General features: G+C 41.9%; 1 protein-coding gene across 1 annotated transcript in view; it reads right to left on the bottom strand.

Annotated features, from left to right (window-relative positions):
• fanca (FA complementation group A) overlaps positions 1-11554 on the bottom strand; it is a 109478-nt gene that overhangs the window by 73481 nt on the left and 24443 nt on the right. The window contains exons 7-9 of the mRNA XM_019865287.1: positions 7590-7699; positions 6470-6580; positions 882-945 (exon numbers count right to left, since the gene is read on the bottom strand). Of these exons, the coding sequence (XP_019720846.1) occupies positions 882-945; positions 6470-6580; positions 7590-7699 (285 nt within the window). The remainder of the gene's footprint in view (positions 1-881; positions 946-6469; positions 6581-7589; positions 7700-11554) is intronic.

The following is an 11554-nucleotide window of genomic DNA, read 5'->3' on the forward strand; positions in this document are numbered from 1 at the left end:
CTCACTGGAGCGTTTCGCAGCCGAGTGTGAAGCGGTTGGGATGAGGATCAGCACCTCCAAATCTGAAACCATGGTCCTCAGTCGGAAAAGGGTGGAGTGCCCTCTCCGGGTCGGGGAGGAGATCTTGCCCCAAGTGGAGGAGTTTAAGTATCTTGGGGTCTTGTTCACGAATGAGGGCAGGAGGGAGCGAGAGATCGACAGACGGATCGGTGCAGCGTCTGCTGTAATGCGGACGTTGTATCGGTCTGTCGTGGTGAAGAAGGAGCTGAGCGAAAGGGCAAAGCTCTCAATTTACCGGTCGATCGACGTCACAACCATCATCTATGGTCACGAGCTATGGGTCGTGACCGAAAGAACGAGATCCCGGATACAAGCGGCCCAAATGAGTTTTCTCCACAGGGTATCCGGGCTCTCCCTTAGAGATAAGGTGAGAAGCTCGGTTATCCGGGAGGGGCTCAGAGTAGAGCCGCTTCTCCTCCACATCGAGAGGAGCCAGATGAGGTGGCTCGGGCATCTAATTAGGATGCCTCCTGGACGCCTCCCTGGTGAGGTGTTTCGGGCATGTCCCACTGGCAGGAGACCCCGAGGACGACCCAGGACACGCTGGAGAGACTATGTCTCCCAGCTGGCATGGGAACGCCTCGGGATCCGCCAGGAAGAGCTTGAAGAAGTGGCTGGGGAGAGGGAAGTCTGGGCTTCCCTCCTAAAGCTGCTGCCCCCGCGACCCGACCCCGGATAAGCGGTGGAGAATGGATGGATGGATGGACAAATGAGCTTAAAAATGTTGACACAAAAAGAATGCAGACCTGATTCTCTACTTGTAAAGTCATAAACACTGTATATGTTTCTCTCATGAAACAAAAAAAAAAAAAAAAACCAACCATCGCTCGGTTGCAGTTTCAGAGGACTCCTGTGCTGAATTTATATCTGCAGTGTCCAGAAGCCCTGAAAGAAAAAATAGACCCTATAAAAATGAATTGCCTCACAAACGTTCACAAATCTAAAACAGATTTTGGTCTAAATGACTCAAAGTCCATCACTTCATACTGCCCAGCCACAAAAACCACATATACAGGTAAGACAGAAGATAACCACTCCTGTCAAAAAAAAACTATAGCGGTCGTTGGACAGTCAATATCGCGGACAAAGAGAGGTAGCAATTTTATTTAACCCTTTAAGGGACAGCGGTTACCACAGTGGACAGCTTATCATGGTACTGTATCAGGTTACAGGGTGCATGAAAGGCTTAAAAAAAAGATGCAGTTGAAAATTTAGGCCGCACCTGCTTTATGTATGATTGATTCATGGTTCTCTTGTGGTCATTGGTAAAGCAAGTAAAATGTCGTAGATATATAAATTAGTTAGGTTTACCTTTTTGTCATTGTTTTCAATGGTGTGTTTAACAGCTGAATTGCTGGGATGATTTAAAAATATATAATAATGATGCCAATAATAATAATAATAATAATAATAATAATAATAATAATAATGCCAATAATAATAAAAACAACAATAGTAATGATAATGATCATCTCCACCATCTTTATTAAGCAAATAATTTTCACAATATTCAACAATTGAAAAATAGTAAATCAGTACTAATGCTCAGGCTGAAGCGTGACCTCGCGGTTTTCACCTTTCATAGAGGGTTTCTGTCCCCCATCAACCACGAAAAATGAGGAATTACTGTATGATTTTTTTTTTCTTGTACATCCAATGTTTTAATGTCACGTATTTCCATTTTCAATTTTTGCATTTTAGACTCGACTTCACTTCAATTTCCTGAAATTGGACATATTCAGGACAGGCTGAGTTAGCCACACAACTATTGAGAGGAGGGTCCATCGGGAGGTCGAATCTCAGATTCAGGAGGAGCAATGTGGTTTTCGTCCCAGCCGTGGAACAGTGGAGCAGTTCTACACCCTCAGCAGGATCCTTGAAGGGGCATGGAAGTTCGCCCAACCAGTCTACATGTGTTTTGTTGATTTAGAGAAGGCGTTCGACTGTGTGCCTTGGGGAGTACTGTGGGGTGTGCTTTGGGTTTATGACACATCGAGCCTCCTGATACGGGCTGTTCAGTCCCTGTACCACCGATGTCAGAGTTTGCTCCGCAATGCCGGCAGTAAGTCAGATTTGTTTCCAGTGAGGGTTGGACTCCGCCTTGCTACCCTTTGTCATCGATTGCGGTCATAACCTTGAAGGACAGAATTTCTTGGCGCAGCCGAGGCGTAGAGGGTTTTTTTTTCCTCTTCGCTGGTGGCCATTGTATTGCATCTCTGCTTTTTGCAAATGATGTGGTAAAGATGGCTTCTTCAAGCCATGATCTCCCAACTCTCAGTGTAGCAGTTTACAGCAGTGTGTGAAGCGGTTGGGATGAAAATCAGCGCCTCCAAATCTGAGACCATGGTCTTCAGTCGGAAAACAGTGGAGTGCCCTCTGCAGATCGGGGATGAGATCCTGCCCCAAATGGAGGAATTCATCTTGTTCACGAGAGAGGATAAAAGTGTGCGATGCACAAGCGGATTGGCGCAGAGTCTGCTGTGATGCAGACTCTGTGTTGGTCTGTTGTGCTCATGAAGGAGTGGAAAGATGAGAGCTTTTGATTTTACCGGTCGATCTATGTTTCTACCCTCACCCAAGAGCTGTGGGTTGTGACCAAAAGAACGAGATCCCGGTCAAAATTATTTTCCTCCACAGCATGTCTTTAAAGTCTTTAAACTGTCATTTCTATTAGAATAGACAGTCATGATTATTATTTTGAGACTTCATGAAGAAAACATCATTCTCCAAAGGATCCAGCGGCCACTCTCCTGAAGGATCTCTTTTTAACGCAGGACTTGTTAACTGTACTGCAGGGTCCTTGGTCACTCTTCTCCAAGATAGCTGCTTCAGCTGCTCCACGATGGTCTCTGGTGATTTATTGACTGTGACAGGAAAGCCTCTTCTGGACATGTCTTCACTCGATTCCATGGCGGTGTCGTAGGTTTTTGTGCAGTCCGTGGACTTTACCTTCCAGGAAGAGGGTTTGAACCTGAATCTGGTTGTCTTTCTTGCGGATCGCTGCGAATTCTCGTCTCTTTTTCAGCATACGAGGAGGATAATCATCAAGAGATATGTGCTTATCATTCAAATTAAAGCATTTCTGTAGCCAAGCTTGACGAAGAATCTTTTCTTTGATTTTGAAGCTCAAAAACTTCACAAGGATAGAGCGTGGAGGGGCCTCGGAGGGAGGTGGTGGGCCCAGAGCTTGGTGTACCTGTTCGATAGCAGTATAATCTGTTTGGTCGAAATTGTCGGGGATTCTTGTTCTGACTCTTTCTCTCCTCGAAAAGCTCTCCAAGTCACTCAGCTTATGCACTAGCTTCTCGTGCAACTGCACAAGCTCCATCATGGCCTCTTCCACATTTACAGGAGCATTCTCACCAAAATCTTCTCTTGTAAAATCAGTCCGTATTCGGCCATGGATCGTGTTAGCTGATTAGCCTTGCGCCCGTGTATTTGTCTTCGCAGCTAATGTTAACACTACTCAAAGTCTGTTTACTTAGCTCAAAACTGCCTCCAGGTCTGTTTTTTTTGGTGTATTTCTCTTTGCATCTGCGTTGTTTTCAAGAAATGAAATCAAATTTCTCATATTTGGAGACATATATGAATTGCTTTTGGTTCAGTTAGGATCTCCCTCACAGCACAGCAAACACGTAATGTTCCTGACCGAAAGTCATGCCAAAACATAGTACTCACACTGCATACCCGGTGAGGGGAATTGCAGAGTCCAAAGTGTGCATTCGCGAAGAAGATGAGTGTTTCTACATTAAAATAATATATGGTGGATGATTTAAAAATATATAATAATGATGCCAATAATAATAATAATAATAATAATAATAATAATAATAATAATGCCAATAATAATAAAAACAACAATAGTAATGATAATGATCATCTCCACCATCTTTATTAAGCAAATAATTTTCACAATATTCAACAATTGAAAAATAGTAAATCAGTACTAATGCTCAGGCTGAAGCGTGACCTCGCGGTTTTCACCTTTCATAGAGGGTTTCTGTCCCCCATCAACCACGAAAAATGAGGAATTACTGTATGATTTTTTTTTTCTTGTACATCCAATGTTTTAATGTCACGTATTTCCATTTTCAATTTTTGCATTTTAGACTCGACTTCACTTCAATTTCCTGAAATTGGACATATTCAGGACAGGCTGAGTTAGCCACACAACTATTGAGAGGAGGGTCCATCGGGAGGTCGAATCTCAGATTCAGGAGGAGCAATGTGGTTTTCGTCCCAGCCGTGGAACAGTGGAGCAGTTCTACACCCTCAGCAGGATCCTTGAAGGGGCATGGAAGTTCGCCCAACCAGTCTACATGTGTTTTGTTGATTTAGAGAAGGCGTTCGACTGTGTGCCTTGGGGAGTACTGTGGGGTGTGCTTTGGGTTTATGACACATCGAGCCTCCTGATACGGGCTGTTCAGTCCCTGTACCACCGATGTCAGAGTTTGCTCCGCAATGCCGGCAGTAAGTCAGATTTGTTTCCAGTGAGGGTTGGACTCCGCCTTGCTACCCTTTGTCATCGATTGCGGTCATAACCTTGAAGGACAGAATTTCTTGGCGCAGCCGAGGCGTAGAGGGTTTTTTTTTCCTCTTCGCTGGTGGCCATTGTATTGCATCTCTGCTTTTTGCAAATGATGTGGTAAAGATGGCTTCTTCAAGCCATGATCTCCCAACTCTCAGTGTAGCAGTTTACAGCAGTGTGTGAAGCGGTTGGGATGAAAATCAGCGCCTCCAAATCTGAGACCATGGTCTTCAGTCGGAAAACAGTGGAGTGCCCTCTGCAGATCGGGGATGAGATCCTGCCCCAAATGGAGGAATTCATCTTGTTCACGAGAGAGGATAAAAGTGTGCGATGCACAAGCGGATTGGCGCAGAGTCTGCTGTGATGCAGACTCTGTGTTGGTCTGTTGTGCTCATGAAGGAGTGGAAAGATGAGAGCTTTTGATTTTACCGGTCGATCTATGTTTCTACCCTCACCCAAGAGCTGTGGGTTGTGACCAAAAGAACGAGATCCCGGTCAAAATTATTTTCCTCCACAGCATGTCTTTAAAGTCTTTAAACTGTCATTTCTATTAGAATAGACAGTCATGATTATTATTTTGAGACTTCATGAAGAAAACATCATTCTCCAAAGGATCCAGCGGCCACTCTCCTGAAGGATCTCTTTTTAACGCAGGACTTGTTAACTGTACTGCAGGGTCCTTGGTCACTCTTCTCCAAGATAGCTGCTTCAGCTGCTCCACGATGGTCTCTGGTGATTTATTGACTGTGACAGGAAAGCCTCTTCTGGACATGTCTTCACTCGATTCCATGGCGGTGTCGTAGGTTTTTGTGCAGTCCGTGGACTTTACCTTCCAGGAAGAGGGTTTGAACCTGAATCTGGTTGTCTTTCTTGCGGATCGCTGCGAATTCTCGTCTCTTTTTCAGCATACGAGGAGGATAATCATCAAGAGATATGTGCTTATCATTCAAATTAAAGCATTTCTGTAGCCAAGCTTGACGAAGAATCTTTTCTTTGATTTTGAAGCTCAAAAACTTCACAAGGATAGAGCGTGGAGGGGCCTCGGAGGGAGGTGGTGGGCCCAGAGCTTGGTGTACCTGTTCGATAGCAGTATAATCTGTTTGGTCGAAATTGTCGGGGATTCTTGTTCTGACTCTTTCTCTCCTCGAAAAGCTCTCCAAGTCACTCAGCTTATGCACTAGCTTCTCGTGCAACTGCACAAGCTCCATCATGGCCTCTTCCACATTTACAGGAGCATTCTCACCAAAATCTTCTCTTGTAAAATCAGTCCGTATTCGGCCATGGATCGTGTTAGCTGATTAGCCTTGCGCCCGTGTATTTGTCTTCGCAGCTAATGTTAACACTACTCAAAGTCTGTTTACTTAGCTCAAAACTGCCTCCAGGTCTGTTTTTTTTGGTGTATTTCTCTTTGCATCTGCGTTGTTTTCAAGAAATGAAATCAAATTTCTCATATTTGGAGACATATATGAATTGCTTTTGGTTCAGTTAGGATCTCCCTCACAGCACAGCAAACACGTAATGTTCCTGACCGAAAGTCATGCCAAAACATAGTACTCACACTGCATACCCGGTGAGGGGAATTGCAGAGTCCAAAGTGTGCATTCGCGAAGAAGATGAGTGTTTCTACATTAAAATAATATATGGTGACAGAGAAAAGCAACCATTTCTCTCAAAACAGTCCAAAGCCATTTGGACAGTGAGTCTTGAGTCTTAAACATCATATCTGGTTGTGGTTGGATGAGACATCTTTCAACTTCCTACTATTCCACCTCTACTATAAAAGTGAGCATTTCAGCATCAAAAATGGAGTTCTGTAAATAATATGCCAACTTCCTACTGCATTGTCGCAGAGAAAATAGCGCTGTATGATTAATCACTCACAGAAAAGCAGATCATCAAGTGCTGAGATGCAGAGCAGAACACACTTCTTCTCCACAGCTGCTTGTTCCTGACTCGACTGGAAGCCCACGCCAACCAACGAACCTAAGATAGCTAGAAGCAAGAGGCTTGTAACAAACGTGCACAAATCAAAGGCACACAAGGCCTAACACTGACCAGTTAGCTTGGTACCCCAGAGAAGCATCGAATTCAAAATGGAGATTTTTTTATAACTCTCCTAATAACTCTATAATTGTGTGCCCACAATTAGCATAGCTGTGAGTGCATCATAACAACTGATCAACAATCTCGTAAGTCACGTCTTCACTATCAGATTGTTTTTCCTTAGACACAGAGGTTATTCCTTGATATCAAATTAGAGGTACAAGATTGGGCAAGAGACAGTTGGGGTTTTTTTCCACCGATGATATGTTCTATTGTCAAGTCATAATGACTGTTTAAACAAACGTGATAGGATGTGACTTTTTTTTTTTCATTTAAAGACCATGCAATCAAGATATTATTCTGTATAATTATAGCGAAAATGTCTGTTTCCGACTTTGTTTAATTCATATATACTGTATGTTTCAGGGTTAAATGTTCCGGTTTTACAACTACACAACTGTACAGGGAACAAAGAAGGTCAAACAATTGTTTGGGAAATGTATTTCTCATATCGTGTTGAATAAAAGCAACGTCATCGCGTCGCTCCAATTAAAACTGAGCTTGAAAAACAAGCCTAAACAAAATAACCAACTCGAATGACCAACCCAAAACCAGAATAATCCTGATACTTTACACAGTGTACTGTACTCTATTATTAAGCATAGAGAAGTGTTTAAAAATGTATGCATTTGGTCTATATATGGTTAAACCTATTAATAGAGGCAACTAATTATCTTGCTCACCTTTAGGGGAGCATAAATTATTGATGGGTTTCGCTATTCTCGGCAGGATTCAGTCCCTATCTCTCCCTAATAACAGTTGTCAGCTAAAGTCTCTTCTAGTATTTCTGATTTTAATTCTGTTACTACGGTAAATAGTGAACTGATCAGCAAGTCAAAATTCAAGAAAATGGGAGAAAATATTTATGTGACAGTGTAACAGACCAGGGTGGCCTTACCTGACAATACTTTCTGTTGAGTTTGCATGGCCTCTTTTTCTTCCTGAGGAGGTGTCCAACAGCACAGAGCTTTCAACTGTGGCACCAACCACAACCTCACTCCTTCATCACTAAACCAAGCGATGACAACAACAAAAATCATCGTTGATCAGTTAGAGGCAGGAATGAAAGCTTGGACTGATGGATGCGAGTCTTTTTTTTGACTTTTATTTCTTTATTGGAAGCTAAACTATCTCATCCAGAAAGGGCGTGACAAACCATACGTCAAGCAAAATAAGGCAAACAAAGAAAGAGAAATAAAATAAAAGAATTTGAGCAGTAGACTGATTTGGATGATGCATCTCCTTCCTGCTCAAAATCCAGCACTCCTTATATTCACACACAGAGCAGGTGTGGCTGCAAACACTCATGCAACACCACTTCTGGGTCCAACCAGTATTGAGGACTGGGGAGCAGTGGGTTCAGATATTTTATGCTAGGAGGTGTAGGCAACCTCTAACTAGTGCAGCAAAGTGTTCAGCCCATTTCGCCCCCAAGCTAGGCAATCCCCCAGGACAGAGAATCAGAATCATGCTTATTGGCCAAGTATGTAAAGCAAACGACGGATTTGTCTCCAGTAGTATCCATTACTCTAGGATTGCAGTAACAAGTAACTACAATAAACAGGACATGACATAAGTTTAGAAAGTCTCGTCCCCCGTTGCAGTGAGAATCTTACAGTTTAACCCCAGCTGATCAGAAAAGTATGAGTCCCATTATACATTTAGAGCAGGGGTCGGGAACCTTTTTTACTAAGAGAGCCATAAAAGCAAAATATTTGGAAATGTATTTCAGTGAGAGCCATATATATGTGTGTGTGTGTGTGTGTATATATATATATATATATATTTCTCTCATCACAGTGTTCGGAAATCATTGCAATGTGTTCATGTATTTGGAAAAGAGAGTGTGAAAGAGTCATGGTTACCTGTGTGGAGGTTGAAAGGTAGTGAGTGCAAGAGGTAGAGGCAGGAGCAGATGAGAGGTGGTGAAGTGTCTGCTTTATCAAAAACATGTGACCTGGAATTCTGAAATGGGTTTGGTCAGTTGTTCTGAATCACACCCTTTTCCCACTTTTCCCCAGTCAAACCTTCCTGTTCCTTGTGTATAAATGAGGTGACTGTTTCCTCATGAGTTACACTTGCTGCTTCACTCCTCCTCTTCCAAGATTCAGGTCTGGACACAGCAAGAATCTAATATTTTCACATTTTTATTAGCGTGCCCCCCACCCTTGCAACGTGTGTTAATTTCTGTCTGCAGCCACAAGAGCCGAAGCCGATATGGCTTTTTACGATAACATTTATCCATTCTACCATATTCAAAGGACGTCCTTCATCTTCAGTGGCCACTTGCTCACCGTTATCATATGTTTCCTTGTCATTACACTCTGTCTACTTCTTATTCTGCCTGGAATTCGAGGAAAGTCGGTGAGTACAAGCCTCTCAAATTAGTCCATCGCCTTAAAAATCAGCAAAGACTTTAAACAATTTTCACTGGATGTCTTTCAGCGGCTGTTCTGGCTGTTGAGGATCATCCTGAGCTTGTTTATCGGCGCTGTCATCGTGGGTGAGTGCAGCACTTTTTCCACAAACCTTTTTTTTTTTTTGAAATCTCCCATTGAATTGTTTTTCTCACCTTTCTTTTCCTGCAGCACTCAACTTTACTGACAATTGGGCTGAGGCCCGTATAACCACAAACGCAACCTACAAGTCTTTCAGCAGTGCAATGGTTCACGCTGATGTTGGCTTACATGTTGGCCTGTACGGCATTAATGTTACACTGAAAGGTGAGTTACAGCATCTTTTTTAAATGATGTTTTGGCAGGTGTAAATAAGCAATAAATCACATCACTTACAGTCGATAATGAGAAATTCCCAATTTACAGCAATCTAACAAGTTTATGCTTTGATCCGTTTAAACTCTTTTTTCCAAGTGTAAAATATACAGTCTAGAGATTAGTGTACAGATATGATTCTCAAACGATTTACACTAAGTACAACCTAAAAAAAAATCCCCAAATGATAATCATAAAATGTCAATGTTAAGCGGTTGTAAACCGCTCGATCATTATGCACATCTTGAACATTAGCAATGCAGTAAATTTTAAAAAATGGGTGAAATTCCTAAAATAGGTTACGCATTAGTTAAATTAAAATTATGCCTATATAAATGTTAGGAAAATTAAAACACCTCTAAAAGATCAAATGCAAGTGTGTTGTAATAAAAGGTGAAATACAACTGAACTATATTTAACAAGTGCACTTCACTGGATTAAAAAGCAGAAGAATAAAAAAAGTTTGAACCACTCAAACTCGCGCCGTCTGAACATTCGATTCTGTGATTCTTTCGTCCACCACTAAAGGGGGCACACGTACCACTAGGGATTCTTTTGAGACTCACTACTGATAAGTGCTATGTCCTTTGAAATCCCCTACGTAGCAGTAATGCCCAAGGTATGTTGTTCCATAGCCAGTCATGTTGAAAAGGAAGCACAAATAAATAAATGCTATTCTGATATTACACCATCAACAAATTAGGGTCCACTATGAAGTGTGTATTCTGTCCATGTTTGAACATAATGTACAACTATCCCATGTCAGCATGAGAACACACACATCCTTATGCCTGCAAGTAGACCTTTGCATCATCCATCACCCTTGAATCATCAATCACTTGATTGAATCATCAATCACTTGATGATTCAAGGGTGATGGATGATGCAAAGGTTTACTTGCAGGCATAAGGATGTGTGTGTTCTCATGCTGACATGGGATTATTATGCTCAAACATGGACAGAATATATATATAAATAACTGTATTTTAAAAGTGATTTCAACAAAATGTCAGTATAATAAGCCTCTGAATGTATTCTTTAAAATCATTTTGTGATAATACTCACCATTAATGTGAATGGTTTTCCGTTCCTCACGATTGCTAAAAATCCAGCAAAACTATTGGAATGAAAGTCATCATGCCGGGTCCATACGTGAAGTTACTGCTGGCTAGCTTGCACCCTGCTCAGTAGCATACACGCGTCCTTTATGCTATCTCTCGCACAGTATTTTGATGCAAACATAGCATGAGGTGTGTCAAAGTGCTGCTCTGTATTCGACCGTTTCATCGATGGTATTTTGTCATTGCAAATCAGACACACCGCAGAACCCATTCTCTCCACAAAGGCGAATCGTTCGGTCGATTTGACCCGAAGTCTATCAAACTTGTCATCTTTTTTTCTTTTTGCCATCTTATTGGCTTCGGATCAACTTTGAGCCAATGGCCGAGCGGGTTGATTCAAAAGGGGGCGTATACCTGTTTCCACAGCAACGGCAACGTTGGCCAGTATCATCCAATCAAAATGGCTCCTGGAGCCAACTGCAGCCCGAATGAGGAAATGAGGAGTGAAAAATCGATCGATGGATGCATTAACAAACAAGCGAGAATATTTTTTTTTTTTATCTGCGAGCCAGATGCAATCATCAAAGAGCCATATATGGATCGCGAGCCATAGGTTCCAGACCCCTGTTTTAGAGAGTCCCAAATTTTGAATTCTGAAATGGTCTACTTATTCAATTGCATATGATAATAACAAAAACATCAACAATATACATTGGTACAGAGATGAAAGTGGACTTTCCTGAAAATTCCGGAAAAAATAAAAAATTATATATATATATATATATATATATATATATATGCATGTACACTATAGGTGTACGGGTCTAAAAATGTCAATCATTGCATCGGGTTCCGGTCGGGCTTCTCTCTCGCTTACATTTTTTTTTTTTCGAGGCCGCGAATAGTTTTGGCCACGAGAGACCGTGGTTCGCAAAAAAACAGAAGCAGCGTCATCACAACACGTACTGTACTAAACTCTCGCAATGACAATTCAAAAAACTCCTTCATATCTTTATGATCCAGCCGTCATT

The sequence above is a fragment of the Hippocampus comes genome, unplaced genomic scaffold, assembly GCF_001891065.2.
Source record: "Hippocampus comes isolate QL1 unplaced genomic scaffold, H_comes_QL1_v1.1 scaffold180, whole genome shotgun sequence".
Classification (NCBI taxonomy): Eukaryota; Metazoa; Chordata; class Actinopteri; order Syngnathiformes; family Syngnathidae; genus Hippocampus; species Hippocampus comes.